The sequence below is a fragment of the Rhinopithecus roxellana genome, chromosome 12, assembly GCF_007565055.1.
Source record: "Rhinopithecus roxellana isolate Shanxi Qingling chromosome 12, ASM756505v1, whole genome shotgun sequence".
NCBI lineage: Eukaryota > Metazoa > Chordata > Mammalia > Primates > Cercopithecidae > Rhinopithecus > Rhinopithecus roxellana.
This window is the reverse complement of record NC_044560.1, coordinates 12,930,942-12,946,863: the sequence shown is the minus strand read 5'-3', so window position 1 is coordinate 12,946,863 and position 15,922 is coordinate 12,930,942. Positions and strand designations below refer to the sequence as shown.

At 45.9% G+C, this 15,922-nt stretch overlaps 1 protein-coding gene, 1 non-coding gene and 1 pseudogene across 2 annotated transcripts in view; 2 read left to right on the top strand and 1 right to left on the bottom strand.

The window, feature by feature from the left end:
- Nucleotides 1-10,313, top strand: part of LOC104656143 — a 28,324-nt pseudogene extending 18,011 nt beyond the window's left edge.
- Nucleotides 1-12,114, top strand: part of CNR2 (cannabinoid receptor 2) — a 41,194-nt gene extending 29,080 nt beyond the window's left edge. The window contains exon 2 of the mRNA XM_010355752.2: nucleotides 10,207-12,114. Coding sequence (XP_010354054.1) covers nucleotides 10,252-11,334 — 1,083 coding nt within the window. The 5' untranslated portion in view covers nucleotides 10,207-10,251 and the 3' untranslated portion in view covers nucleotides 11,335-12,114. The remainder of the gene's footprint in view (nucleotides 1-10,206) is intronic.
- Nucleotides 2,730-2,830, bottom strand: LOC115892596. Its single transcript, XR_004052460.1, has one exon. It is a non-coding gene; the product is annotated as a small nucleolar RNA U13 (small nucleolar RNA).
- Nucleotides 12,115-15,922: the final 3,808 nt, after the last annotated feature.

The following is a 15,922-nucleotide window of genomic DNA, read 5'->3' as shown; positions in this document are numbered from 1 at the left end:
TTTTTTTTTTTTTTTGAGACAGAGTCTCGCTCTGTCACCCAGGCTGGAGTGCAGTGGCCGGATCTCAGCTCACTGCAAGCTCCGCCTCCCGGGTTTACGCCATTCTCCTGCCTCAGCCTCCCGAGTAGCTGGGACTACAGGTGCCCGCCACCTCGCCCGGCTAATTTTTTGTATTTTTTTTTAGTAGAGACGGGGTTTCACCGTGTTACCGTCTCTATTTTAAATATCAGTTTTTTTGTTTTTGTTTTTGTTTGGTTGGTTTTTGGGGTTTTTTTTTTGAGACAGAGTTTTTGTCGCCCAGGCTGGAGTGCAGTGGCGCGATCTTGGCTCACTGCAACCTCCCCCTTCTGCATTCCAGTGATTCTCGTGCCTCATACTCTGGGGTAGCTGGGAATACAGGTGTGAGCCACCATTCTCAGCTAATTGTTTTTTTCTTTTTTTGTACTTTTAGTGGAGACTGGGTTTCACCATGTTGGCCAGGCTGATCTCAAACTCCTGACCTCAAGTGATCTGCCAGCCTTGGCCTCCCAAAGTGCTAGGATTATAGGTGTGAGCCACCATGCCTGGCCTCTATTTGAAATAATAATAGTGAAGTAATATTTTAAGTTTTAATACACTTAACTTTCAATTTTTCAATTGTAACTACTTTAGTGTTTAAATATTTAATGTTTTGAGGAAAAATAATCACTAAAGTATACATAGCTGGGTGTGGTGGCTTGCACACCTCTAATCCTAGCACTTTGGGAGGCCATGGTGCGCAGATCACTTGAGGTCAGGAGTTCAAGACCAGCCTGGCCATAACCCCATCTCTACTAAAAATACAAAAATTAGCCTGGCATGGTGGCAGATGCCTGCAATCCCAGCTACTCGGGGGGCTGAGGCACAAGAATCACTTGAACCCAGGAGGCAGAGGTTGCAGTGAGCCGAGATTGTGCCACTGCACTCCAGCCTGGGCGACAGAGTGAGACTCCGCCTCAAAAAAAAAAAAAAGAAAAAGAAAAATACATAGTCGATAGAGAGGCACAGATTTTTCCTTTTGCCTCAGGCAAGGCTCGGTTTTCAAGTCCAGTCTGGGGAAATCCCTCCCGATTCTCTAAAATGCTATATTGCCGCCTGCAAGTTTCCTTCACTTTTATCTACTCATAAATCCTCTAAACTCTCTTTAAGGAGTATGCTTTACAAGGGATTGGCCCAACACTGTGGGGTTTTTTTTTGGTTTTTCTTTTTGTTGTTTGTTTTTTGGAGATGGAGTCTTGCTCTGTCACCCAGGCTGGTGTGCAGTGGTGCAATCTCAGCTCACTACAACCTCTGCCTCCTGGTTTCAAGCAATTCTCCTGCCTCAGCCTCTCAAGTAGCTGGGACTACAGGCGCACACTGCCATGCCGGCTAATTTTTTGTATTTTAGTGGAGACGTGTTTTCACCGTGTTGCCCAGGCTGGTCTTGAACTCCTGAGCTCAGGCAATCTGCCTGCTTCGGCCTCCAAAGTACTAGGATTACAAGCGGGATTACAATCGTGAGCCACCGCACCAGGCCTAACACTGTGTTTTTAAGATTCATCATTGTTGGCACATTTTCACCACTTCATGGTATTGCTTTGTATGGCTACATTACAAGTTATTTATCCATTTTCCAGTTGATGGACATTTAGAATTTTATTTTTCTATTTCAAAAATGCTAAAGAGAACATTTTTGTACATGCCTCCCTGGACACATGTGCGGAAGTTCCTCCGGAACATACTCCCGGGACTGCAATTGATATATTGTCAACTTAACTGGATTTTGCCAAGCTGCTCTTCAAAGTGTCTGTCCCAACTTACACCCCCATCGCAATGAAAGTTCTTTTGGCTCCACGCCTTCTCCAGCACTCAGTATTTCAGCCTTACTTTTTTTACCGATCTGATGGGAGTGAAACACATTTCTCTGTCTACTATTGAGGTTATGCATCTTTTCAAAGGATTATCGACCATTTCTCTTTCATGCCCTATATTTTTCTTCATTGTGGTTGCTCTCCTTTTTCCTTTACTAATCTTGCCTGTGGTCCTCTATTTTACAATCTTTTCAAACAGCCAGCTTTGCCTTTGTCAGTTCTTTCTCTTCCCTGTAGTTTTGCCATGTCATTAATTTCTGCTCTTCTTATAAATTTCTATCTTCTGTTTTCTTTGAATGTATGCCATGGCTCTTCTTCTAATTTCATGAGTTGCATGATGAGCTCACGAGACTTTTTTATCTTGTAGTATGATCATTTATTAATTTATTTATTGAGAACAGAGTCTTGCTCTGTTGCCCAGGCTGGAATGCAGTGGCGCGATCTTGACTCACTGAAACTTCCGGCTCCTGGGTTCAAGCAATTCTCCTGCCTCAGCCTCCCAAGTAGCTGGGATTACAGGCACCGACCACCACGCTGGCTAACTTTTTTTTTTTTTTTTTTTGTATTTTTAGTAGAGACGGGGTTTCACCGTGTTGGCTAGGCTGATCTGAAACTCCTGACCTCAGGTGATCCACCTGCCTTGGCCTCCCAAAGTGCTGGGATTACAGGCATGAGCCACCGCGCCTGACAGTATGAGCATTTAGAGCTGTAAATTTCCCTTTGCATACTACTCATATGAATCTCACACATTTTAATGTCTCACAATTTCATAGTCATTCAATGCCAAGTATCTTCTAATCTCCTTTATGACTTTTTGACCCAGGAATTATTCAGAAGTGTATCTTTTTTCCTTTTTTCGCACGTCAGCTGGTAAAATGACAATGTCATCACAGGTTTGAGGGAGGGACATCTCACACGTGAGCATGAAAACCAGTCATCACGCTTATGAATTACAAAGGGATCCCGAGGTGTGTTTTTAAAGATCCATACCTGAGGCTGGGCATGGTGGCTCATGCCTATAATCCCAGCACTTTGGAAGGTCAAGGTGGGCGGATAACCTGAGGTGGAGAGTTTGAGACCAGCCTGGCCAATATGGTGAAACCCCGTCTCTACCAAAAACAAAAAATTAGCCGGTCGTGGTGGCGAGCGCCTGTAATCCCAGCTACTTGGGACGCTGAGGCAGGAAAATCACTTGAACCTGGTAGGTGGAGGTTGCAGTGAGCCAAGACCACTCCACTGCAGTCCAGCCTGGGCACGACAGAGTGAGACTCTGTCTCAAAAAAAGAAAAACAAAACAAAACAAAAAACCGCATACCTATGAACTTTGTTAGGGATTTTTTCTTTTTTTTAAGACAGAGTTTCACTCTTGTTGCCCAGGCTGGAGTGCAATGGCACGATCTCGGCTCACCACAATCTCCGCCTCCCAAGTTCAAGCCATTCTCCTGCCTCAGCGTCCCGAGTAGCTGGAATCACAGGCATGCACCACCATGCCCGGTTAATTTTTTGTAATTTTGTATGGACGAGGTTTCTCCATGTTGGTCAGACTGATCTCGAACTCCTGACTTCAGGTGATCTGCCCGCCTCGGCCTCCAAAGGGCTGGGATTACAGGCATGAGCCACCGTGCCCAGCCTAGTAATCTTTTTTTTTTTTTTGAGACAGGGTTTCACTCTGTTGCCCAGGCTGGAGTGCAGTGATGCTCACTGCAGCCTCTGACTCCTAGGTTCAAGTGATCCTCAGCCACCTCAGTAGCTGGGATTACAAATGTGTACCACCAGGCCCGGTTAATTTTTGTATTTTTAGTAGAGATGGGGTTTACTAGAGACAGGCTGGTCTCAAACTCCTGGCCTCATGTGATCTGCCCACCTTGGCCTCTCAAAGTGTTGGGATTACAGGCATGAGCCACCATGCCCAACCAGTAATTTTAAAAAATTATTATTATTTTTATTATTTTTTGAGATGGAGTCTTGCTCTGTCACCGAGGCTGGAGTGCAATGGCACAATCTCGGCTAACTGCAACCTCTGCCTCCCGGGTTCAAGTGATTCTCCTGCCTCAGCCTCCTGAGTAGCTGGGATTACAGGTGCCTGCCACTGTGCCCAGCTGATTTTTGTATTTTTAGTAGAGATGGAGTTTCACCATGTTGGCCAGGCTGGTCTCTGACTCTTGACCTCAGGTGATCCGCCCGCCTTGGCCTCCCAAAGTGCTGGGATTACAGGTGTGAGCCACTGTGCCCGGCCTTAATTCTTAATTTTTTTTTTTTTTTTGTAATGAGATGGAGTCTCGCTCCGTGGCCCAGGCTGGAGTGCAGTGGTGCGATCTCGGCTCACTGCGAGCTCCGCCTCCCGTGTTCACGCCATCCTCCTGCCTCAGCCTCCTGAGCAGCTGGGACTACAGGTGCCTGCCACCACACCCAGCTAAATTTTTTTTTGTATTTTTAGTGGAGATGAGGTTTCACTGTGTTAGCCAGGATGGTCTCCATCTCCTGACCTTGTGATCCACCCGCCTCATGATCCACCCGCCTCAGCCTCCCAAAGTGCTGGGATTACAGGCGTGAGCCACCGCACCCTGACTTTTAATTCTTAATTTCTAAATAAATTTTATGTAGTCAGAATATAATTTTATACAACAGATCACTTTATATTAATTTATATTTATAATTATATTTAAATTACATATGTTAATTTATATTTAAGTTACATATATAAATTATAGGCCGGGTGTGGTGGCTCACACCTGTGATCCTAGCACTTTAGGAGGCGGAGGAGGGTGGATCACCTGAGATCAGGAGTTTGAGACCAGCCTGGCCAACATGGTGAAACCCCATCTCTACTAAAAATACAAAAAAAAAAAAAAGCCAGGCCTGGTGGTGGGCACCTGTAATCCCAGCTACTCAGGAGGCTGAAGCAGGAGAATCGTTTGAACTCTGGAAGGAGAGGTTGCAGTGAGTCAAGATTGCGCCATTGCACTCCAGCCTGGGTGACAAGGGTAAAACTCCATCTCAAAAAAAACAAAAACTAAAAATAATGAATTTTATATATTAGAAGGTGATAGTGGTATGGAAAAAATAAAGAATAGGTCAGTGTAAAGAGAACCAAAAGAGCTGGAGCTTGGGCTGGGTGTGGTGGCTCATACCTGTAATCCCAGCACTTTGGGAGGCCAAGGCAGGCAGATCACGAGGTCAGGAGATCGAGACCAGCCTGGCTAACACGGTGAAACCCCGTCTCTACTGAAAATATAAAAAATTAGCCAGGCATGGTGGTATGCGCCTGTAGTCCCAGCTACTGGAGAGGCTGAGGCAGGTGAAAGGCTTCAACCCGGGAGGTGGAGGTTGCAGTGAGTCGAGATTGTGCCACTGCACTCCAGCCTAGGTGACAGAGTAAAACTCCGTCTCAAAAAAAAAGAGTTGGAGGTTGGGATGAATTAGGGTATTACATGGGGTAGTCAGGGTAGGTATCATTGACAAAGTAAGATCTGAGCAAAGACTTAAAGAAGGTGAGAGCAAGCCAAGTAAATGTTGAGGGAAAGGTGATCGAGGAAGAGGGAACAGCCAGTGCAAAGGACCTGCGGCTGAAGAGAAGACTGATTAAGAAGCCAATGTGGCTAAAGCTGAGTCACCAAGGGAATCATAGTAGAAGGGGCCATAACACTAAGGACTTCGGCTTTTACATAGTGGACTAGGGAGCTATGCAGGTTTGGGACAGAGGAATGACAAGATCCTGTATTTTCAAAGGATCACCCTGACTGCTGTGTTGAAACTAGATTAGAAATGGGCCTGGTTAAAAGCAGGGGACCCAGTTAGGAAGCTATTGCAATAAACCAGATAAGAGATGATGCCTGGTTTTTTTTTTTTTTAAGCCTAAAATTAATCAATGTCTTTACCTACTTCCTAGACAAAGCTTTAACTCTGTTCATCTCTTTCTTGTCTTGCATTTTTGTCATTCACAATTTTATTTCTACTTTGTTTTTGTTTTTGTTTGAAACAAAGTCTCATTCTGTCACCCACTCTGGAGTGTGGTGGCACAATCATAGATCACTGCACCCTCAACCACCTGGGCTCAAGCAATCCTTTGTCCTCAGCCTCCCAGGTAACTGGGAATACAGGCATATGTCACCATGCCTGACTAAATTTTTATTTCTTGTAGAGACAGGTTTCATCATGCTGCTTAGGCTGGTCTTGAACTCCTGGACTCAAGCAATCCTCCTGCCTTGGACTCCCAAAGTGCCAGGATTTCAGGCATGAGCCATGTGCCCAGTCTCCACTTTTGTTTTGTTTGTTTTGTTTTGTTTTTTGAGACAGAGTCTCATTCTGTCACCCAGGCTAGAGTGCAGTGGCATGATCTCAGCTCACTGCAAACTCTGCCTCCCAGGTTCAAGCGATTCTCCTGCCTTAGTCTTCTGAGTAGCTGGGACTACAGGTGCGTGCCACCACAACTGGCTAATTTTTGTGTTTTTAGTAGAGATGGGTTTCACCATGTTGGCCAGGCTGGCCTTGAACTCCTGACCTCAAGTGATCCGCCCGCCTCAGCCTCCCAAAGTGCTGGGATTACAGGTGTAAATTACTCACTATTATCATTATTGTTTTATAAAGGCATTTGCTTTTCTTTACTCATATATTTGTCAACCTACTTACTCACTATTCTTTCTTGCCTTTCTTTTCTTCCCTTTGGGTTGAATATCCTTCTAAAATACACATTCTTTAGATGTTCCTTCAGTGAAGGTCTGTTAGTGAACAATTTTCTTTGAATTTTTTAGACCTCATTCTTGAATGATAGTTTAGCCAGGTATAAAATTCTAGACTGTTTTTTCTTTACTTTTTGGCTTCTATTGTTGCTACTCAGAAATCTCTTAAAATTAATTATAGTTATCTTACAGGTAATTTGTCTCTTCATTCTTATTACCTTATATTTTTCTTTGTCTTTGGTATTCTGATATGTATGCTAAATGATATACATGAATATGGAATGTGTTTTTAAAAATTCTACTTGGGGCTGGGCATGGTGGCTCATGCCTATAATCCCAGCACTTTGGGAGGCCAAGGTGGGCATATCACTTGAGGCCAGGAGTTCAAGCCCAGCCTGGCCAACATGGCAAAACCCCTTTTCTACTAAAAATACAAAAATTAGCTGGGCATGGTGGCGCATACCTGTAGTCCCAGCTATGTCAGTAGGCTGAGGCTGGAGAACCACTTGAACCTGGGAACTCTGTCTCAAAAAAAAAAAAAAAAAAAAAAAATTCTGCTTGGGGTTCTCTGTGATTTCCAAATCTGAATAGTCTTATTTTTCATGGATCCTGAATAATTCTTTTGTTGTTGTTGAGGCAGGGGCTCATCCTGTTGCCCAGGCTATAGTGCAATGGCACAATCATGGCTCACTGAAGCCTCGACCTCCCTGGGCTCAAGTGATCCTCCCACCTCAGCCTCCCAAGTAGCTGAGACGATAGGCATGCACCACCATGCCCGGCTAATTTGTGTATTTTTTTTTGTAGAGATGGGGTTTTTTCATGTTGCCCCGGCTGGATGGATAATTCTTTTCTACTACCTCTTTGACTGTTGCCCACCACCAATTTTCTCTGTTTATCCACTCTAACACTCCACTGAGATGGAAACATTTTTACTCAATCCTTCATGTCTCTTCTCATTCTTATTTTCCATCACTTCATCTCCTTGTTCTGCATTGTGAGAAACTTCTTCAGATCTACATTCTTTTTTTTTTTTTTTTTTTTTTTTTGAGACGGAGTTTCACTCTTATCACCCAGGCTGCCGTGCAGTGGTGCGATCTCAGCTCACTGCAACCTTTGCCTCCTGGGTTCAAGCGATTCTCCTGCCTCAGCCTCCTGAGTAGCTGGCATTACAGGTGTCCACCATCATGCTTAGCTGATTTTTGTATTTTTAGTAGAGACAGGGTTTCACCACGTTAGCCAGCCTAGTCTCAAACTCCTGACCTCAGGTAATCCACCCACCTCAGCTTCCCAAAGTGCTGGAATTACAGGCGTGAGCCATTGTGCCCAGCCCCAGATCTACTTTCTAAATCAATGCTTTTCAGTTGTTCTGTTTTGCTCTTTAACTCATCCCTTAAGAATTGCTTTTTGCAATGATTTTATTTTTCACTTCCAGAAATTCTACTTGAATCTTTTTCAGATCTACCCAGAAACAATCTCTCATTCTGTACTCATGTTTTAAATTCTTTTTTTTTTTTTTTTTTTTGAGACGGAGTCTCGCTCTGTCGCCCAGGCTGGAGTGCTGTGGCCGGTTCTCAGCTCACTGCAAGCTCCGCCTCCTGGGTTTACGCCATTCTCCTGCCTCAGCCTCCCGAGTAGCTGGGACTACAGGCGCCCGCCACCTCGCCCGGCTAGTTTTCTGTAGTTTTTAGTAGAGATGGGGTTTCACCGTGTTAGCCAGGATGGTCTCGATCTCCTGACCTCGTGATCCGCCCGTCTCGGCCTCCCAAAGTGCTGGGATTACAGGCTTGAGCCACTGCACCCAGCCTTAAATTCTTTATTGTTTTATATCAGACATATTTTTATAAGGTATACCCAATAATTATACAAAGTTCTTGAAAGTGTAATTCTACTGTCTGACATTTCTGCTGACTCTTGCTCATGTTTCCTTGCGCATTTTGCACTTTGAACTCAAATTTCATGGGCCTTTATATGTGGTACTCCTATACAACCTGTTTATAAAGTGAATCCCTCCAAATAAATGTTTAGTTTGCTTTCTAATAATGTCTAATAATAAACCATACAATATTTAGGTTCCTGAGGGTTTTTTCTTCAATATTTGGGACATATACTAAAAAGTTACTTCTTGTTGACATTCAAATTTTTTTTATTTTTATTATCTTATTTTATTTTATTTTGAGAAAGAGTCTCACTCTGTCGCCCAGGCTGGAGTGCAGTGGCACAATGTCGACTCACTGCAACCTCTGCCTCCTGGGTTCAAGCAATTCTTCTGCCTTAGCCTCCCAAGTAGCTGAAACTACAGGCACCTGCCATCACGCCCAGCTAATTTTTTTTTTTTTTTTTTTTTTTTTTTTTCTGAGACGGAGTCTTGCTCTGCCGCCCAGGCTGGAGTGCAGTGGCTGGTTCTCAGCTCGCTGCAAGCTCCGCCTCCCGGGTTTACGCCATTCTCCTGCCTCAGCCTCCGGAGTAGCTGGGACTACAGGCGCCCACCACCTCGCCCGGCTAGTATTTTTGTATTTTTTAGTAGAGACGGGATTTCACCGTATTAGCCAGGATGGTCTCGATCTCCTGACCTCGTGATCCGCCCGTCTCGGCCTCCCAAAGTGCTGGGATTACAGGCTTGAGCCACCGCGCCCGGCCACGCCCAGCTAATTTTTTGTATTTTTAGTAAAGATGGGGTTTCACCATGTTAACCAGGATGTTCTCAATCTCCTGACCTCATAATCCGCCTACCTTGGCCTCCCCAAGTGTTGGAATTACAGGCGTGAGTCACCGTGCCCGGCCAACATTCAAATTTAACTACACTCCTATATTTTATCTAGTATAAAATGTTTTGGCCAGGCGCAGTGGCTCACACCTGTAATTCCAGCACTTTAGGAGGCTGAGGTGGGTGGATCACCTCAGATCAGGAGGTCAGGACCAGCCTGGCCAACATGGCAAAACCCAGTCTCTACTAAAAGTACAAAAATTAGCCGGGTGTGATGGGCACTTGTAGTTCTAACTACTTGGAAGGCTGAGGCAGAAGAATCGCTTGTACCTGGAAGGCAGAGGTTGTAGTGAGCAGAGATCACACCACTGCACTCCAGTCTGGGTGACAGAGCAAGACTTCATCTCAAAAACAAATAAATAAAAATTTAAAAAAAAATTGTTTAATCTTCTGTAGTTTCTCTTCCCATCACTTGATGTGAAGCCAAATTCATATCTCCCATCCCCAAATGGTTGTTAAAACTTCAGTACTTTACTTGCCAAAACGGGCAAATTAACAAAACCAAAAAAATGTAAAACAAACAAACAAAACTTCAACCTTATCACTCTAGATTCCATTTCTTCTTGGTTTTGATTTCCTCTTGCTTTTGACCTTTTGGGATTTCTCTTGCTGCAAAAGGAAGTCTTAGGATTGGCCTTTCGGAAAATGGAAGGCCAAAAGTCTTACAGGTCACTTCTGCTTGTTGCATTCCCACTTACCTCCCCTGAGGCCACCAGGACAGATTTGGCTGCCCACTTGGTTGGAGAAAGGGCAAAATACAGGGAAACAAAATAGAAACTGATTTTCCAACATAGAATCCATCCATACAGGTAGCAGTCTTGGCTACAGTCAGTTATCAGGTGAGGTCATTCTTGTGCTTACTGAAAAAGATTTTCTTCTTCTCATTGTACTGCAGCAAAGCCTTCTAGACAAGCTCAGTGGAATCTGAAGGGCCCATCCCATGGAGGAGTGCTGGGTGACAGAGCTAGCCAATGGCTCCAAGAATGGCTTGGATTTCAACCCTATGAAGGATTACATGATCCTGAGTGGTCCCCAGAAGATAGCTGTTGCCGTGTTGTGCACTCTTCTGGGCCTGCTAAGTGCCCTGGAGAATGTGACTGTACTCTATCTGATTCTGTCCTCCCACCGGCTCCGCCGGAAGCCCTCATACCTGTTCATTGGCAGCTTGGCTGGGGCCGACTTCCTGGCTAGTGTGGTCTTTGCATGCAGCTTTGTGAATTTTCACGTTTTCCATGGTATGGATTCCAAGGCTGTCTTCCTGCTGAAGATTGGCAGCGTGACCATGACCTTCACAGCCTCTGTGGGTAGCCTGCTGCTGACCGCCATTGACCGATACCTCTGCCTGCGCTACCCACCCTCCTACAAAGCTCTGCTCACCCGCGGGAGGGCACTGGTGACCCTGGGCATCATGTGGGTCCTCTCAGCACTGGTCTCCTACCTGCCACTCATGGGATGGACTTGCTGCCCCAGGCCCTGCTCTGAGCTTTTCCCACTGATCCCCAATGACTACCTGCTGGGCTGGCTCCTGTTCATCGCTTTCCTCTTTTCTGGAATCATCTACACTTATGGGCATGTTCTCTGGAAAGCCCATCAGCATGTAGCCAGTTTGTCTGGGCACCAGGACAGGCAGGTGCCAGGAATGGCCCGAATGAGGCTGGACGTGAGGTTGGCCAAGACTCTGGGGCTGGTGCTGGCTGTGCTCCTCATCTGTTGGTTCCCAGTGCTGGCCCTCATGGTCCACAGCCTGGTCACTACGCTCAGCGACGAGGTCAAGAAGGCCTTTGCCTTCTGCTCCATGCTGTGCCTCGTCAACTCCATGGTCAACCCTGTCATCTATGCTCTGCGGAGTGGGGAGATCCGCTCCTCTGCCCATCACTGCCTGGCTCGCTGGAGGAAGTGTGTGAGGGGCCTTGGGTCAGAGGCAAAAGAAGAAGCCCCGAGGTCCTCAGTCACCGAGACAGAGGCTGATGGGAAAATCATTCCGTGGTCAGATTCCAGAGATCTAGATCACTCCAATTGCTGATGAGGCCTCTTCCCAATTTAAACAATTCAAGTCAGAAATCAGTTCACTCCCTGGAGGAGAGAGAGGGGTCTTGGCACTCTCTTCTTACTTGAACCAGCCTCAGGCACCTAGACATGGACCCTTTTTGCTGATGAGTGTTGGAACTGACTCCTGGAAGGCAGCCTGGCCTTGCCCACCTGCACACAGTCTGTTGGATAGGTAGGGCCCACAAGGAGTAGCCAGGTGGGCGAGATGCAAAGGGCCTGGGACAGGCTCAGTACAAGTCAGGTCAGGCTTTGTGCCTGCATCCTCCAGAGACCACAGGAGCCAGAGGGAGCCTCCAGGCCCAGCAATGAGGGACTTGGGAGAAATCCGAGAAGAATGGGTTGTTCTCTTGGGAAGTCAGGGTATCAGATGGGATGGACATCCAGGTCTTCTCCCTGCCTAATTGTCAAGGCCTCCTTGGCTCTGGAGCTATGAAAGGCCCCAACTTTCAGGTCACCCTTGCCACTGAGGACCGAGAACTATGCTATGATGAGGATTAAGAGTGTTGACTTGCCTCTTTCAGAGATAAATGACAAGCCTTCAGTTTGGGGCATCCTGCTGTTTGGGCAAGGACCCTCTCTGATATTCTAATAATCCCCACCTGTAACCTCAGGTCCCTGGAAATACAGAGGAGGCTGGGATCGCTTGAGACACAAAAATCTTCAGAGAATTTTCTTGACCCTCTGAAGTCCTTCCAGCAGCAGTCCTGGTGGTGCTGCTGGAAACAGGCAATGTCCTGGTCTAATCTAACTCTAAAAAAAAGGAAGATATTCACAAAGATTGTATAAATCCCCAAACTGTACCCCCATCTGCCCCCAATTCAGCTCCCTTGCCTCCTCCACACCCCTATAACATATAATAAGCAGAGCAAGTGGGAGGAGGGGAAATGCCCTTCCTATATGCCAGGTATGGGGCTGACATTTCAGTCCATTGACCCCAGCTAGAATATAACTCCATGCTTTTATAGATCCCAGGGGCTGGGCGCGGTAGCTCACGCCTGTAATCCCAGCACTTTGGGAGGCCAAGGCGAGTGGATCACCTGAGGTCAGGAGTTTGAGACCAGCCTGACCAATATGGTGAAACCCTGTCTCTACTAAAAATACAAAAATTAGCCGGGCATGGTGGCAGGTGCCTGTAGTCCCAGCCACTCAGGAGGCTGAGACAGGAGAATTGCTTGAACCCGGGAGGAGGAGGTTGCAGTGAGCCAAGATCGCACCACTGCACTCCAGCCTGGGTGACAGAGCGAGACTCTGTCTCAAAAAAATAAAATAAAATAGATCCCAGGATACCCACTTTTCATATTAGGGAGGCTGGGTTCCTCCCAAAGGAGCCTAAAACAGCCAACAAGAGAAATTGTTGGTGGCAGGAGGATTGCAGAGGAATTCTAATGCAATTATTTGGGACCACAGATGGAATACAATGAAATATATCAGTTAAACATGTCTTCATTTAATACTTTCAAGACGAAATATCCACTAGCCATTCGCTTATTTATTCATCTCATAAACATGAGCCAGGCTCTGTGCAGGGTCCCGAGTACCCAGCCATAAATGAGACTGTGCCCCTATCTCATGGGGCTTACAGTCTATATCCTGCTTGCAAGACAGCCAATAAGTCAATAAAGAAGATAATTACAGGTGGTACAACAAAGGAAATATGCAGGGTCATGTAACAGGGATTAATTGAGTTAACTCAATTAATGGTAGGGTAGACCTACCATGTGCTCTGGTCATACAAGCCAGCTCACTTTATTGAGCCTTTACTATGTGCCAGGCAGGGGGCTAAGTGATTTTAAATGCCTTATTTCACTTCGTCTTTCTCAGTAACCTAATAAGAAGGTCTTAGTTACCTTCATTTTATAGATGTGGCAACCTCAAAGATGCAAAGTCACTTGCCTAAGGTCACCCTGCTAAGTACCAGAGCTGAGGTCTCCAACCTAGTTCTGTTTGACTTCAAAGCCTGCCCTCTTAACCACTAACCTTTTGGCCTAGTTCAGTCAAATTCTGCTTGATTATTGCTCATTAGGGATAATATTAGCTATCTGTAGCATCAGATTGCTGCAAAGTTAACTCATCGTAGATTCTCAATATACTCCATTTATTAAATAGTCCTGTATTAATCTCCTGTAATAAATTTCTACAAATCCGGTGGCTTAACAACAGAAACTTACTCTCATAATTCTGGAGGCCAGAAGTCAAAATCAAGGTGTAGTAGGGCCCTGCTCCCTCCAAAAGTTTAAGGGGAGGATTATTCCTTGACTCTTTCAACTTCTGGTGGTCCCTGTCATTCCTTGGCTTGCGGAAGCATCACTCCTACCTCTGCCTCTGTCTTCATATGGCCTTTCCTCTGTGTCTCTTGGTGTCTTTTTTTTTTTCCTTTGAGACTGAGTCTCATTCTGTTGCCTAGGCAGAAGTGCAGTGGCACAATCTTGGCTCACTGCAACCTCCGCCTCTCAGGTTCAAGTGATTCTCCTGCCTCAGCCTCCCAAGTAGCTGGGACTATAGGCACCCGCCACCACACTCGGCTAATTTTTGTATTTTTAGTAGATATGGGGTTTCACTGTCTTGCCCAGGCTGCTCTCGAGCTCCTGACCTCAAGTGATCCGCCCACCTCGGCCTCTCAAACTGCTGGGATTACAGACGTGAGCCACCGTACCCAGCCTGGTGTCTTTTTTTAAGAACACCAATCACTGGATTTGGGCCCACCCTAATCTAGTATGACTTCATCTTAATTTAACTAATTATATTTACAGAGACCCTGTTTCCAAATAAGGTCACATTCACAGATTCCAGGTGGACAAGAAGTCTAGGGGGACACTATGCAACTCAGTACAGACCCAGGAACAAAGTCCACCCTCTGGGCGGTGTTGAGTGGCAGTCTCTAGTTTATCCTCCCCCCACGAGATGAGCTCCAGATTTAACTCTGCATCCCCAGTGCTCAGTCAGGACCCAGCAGTGCATCTGAAGGGATCTGGTCCATATCTGTGGAACTGAACTGTTTCTGAAAAGCTCTGACATATGTTTTGGAAAATCAAATCTTATTTTAACCCAGACACTAATCTTTTTGAAAGGCAAAGACGTGGCATAAATGTTTAAAGGAGAATTTTTGCACGTTTATATATTGTCATTCCTTAAAGTTGAAGCATGCCTTTCTTTATTCATCGGTGGAATCCTTTCTCATTTTGGTAAAGAAAATGCCCAAGTAGGCCGGGCGCGGTGGCTCAAGCCTGTAATCCCAGCACTTTGGGAGGCCGAGGCGGGCGGATCACAAGGTCAGGAGATTGAGACCACGGTGAAACCCTGTCTCTCCTAAAAATACAAAAAAATTAGCTGGGCGCGGTGGCAGGTGCCTGTAGTCCCAGCTACTCAGGAGGCTGAGGCAGGAGAATGGCGTGAACCCGGGAGGCGGAGCTTGCAGTGAGCCGAGATCACGCCACTGCACTCCAGCCTGGGCGACAGAGCCAGACTCCGTCTCAAAAAAAAAAAAAAAGAAAAAAAAAAAGAAAATGCCCAAGTGCCTGGCACAAACAAGCACTGAGTAAATACTTCTTGAATGAATAAAACTAGATTCTAAAAATCATTTAATTAAATGCACCCCCACACTTTCCACTTCTCTCCTTTCACAGAGACACTGTATTTCTGCTTTTTTGGGGGAGGTGGGGGACAAAATCTCACTCTGTCACCCAGGCTGGAGTGCAGTGGCTCGCAATCTTGGCTCACTGCAACCTCCACCTCCCGGGTTCAAGCAATTCTCTTGCCTCAGCCTCCCAAGTAGCTTGGATTACAGGCACCTGCCACCATGCCCAGCTAATTTTTGTATTTTTAGTAGAGACAGAATTTCACCATATTGGTCAGGCTGGTCTTGAACTCCTGACTTCAAGTGATCCACCCACCTTGGCCTCTCAAAGTGCTAGGATTACAGGTGTAAGCCACCACTCCCAGCCTCTATGTCTGCTTTAAGTAGAGAAGCAGAGCTTATGAGGGAGGAGAACAAGGGTGCAAAAGGGATCTAGATGTCACTAAGAACTGTCCTTGTTGTTTGGTTGAGGAAGTGGGCCCAGACAGTGGACAAGACTTGCTTAAGGAGACAAATGAGATGGTGTCCAGTGCAACAAACCCAGGTTTCCTAACTTCTAGTTCTGTTCACTCTACATCAGTGCCTCTCACCTGTCCCTGCAGGTGCACGTTTTGGTTATGTGGATAAGGAGAAATAAATGAAGATCACAATGTACCATTTTATCTTCCCCAAGACAAGCTCTGTAACATCAAAGACCACTATGCAAACTGATTACTAGAGAATGTGTGTGGATGGGTTTGGTTTTTTCCTAAGGTGTTCATGCTTACTGTTTTGGGCAATATTTCAAAATAATCTGGCAGAAGAAGAAACAGAAGATAAAGAAAATAGCTGTGGGCCGGGTGCAGTGGCTCACGCCTGTAATCCCAGCACTTTGGGAGGCTGAGGCTGGAGGATCGCTTGAGGTCAGGAGTTCGAGACCAGCCTGGTCAACATGGTGAAACCCCATCTCTATTAAAAATACAGTAATTAGCTGGGCATGGTGGCACAC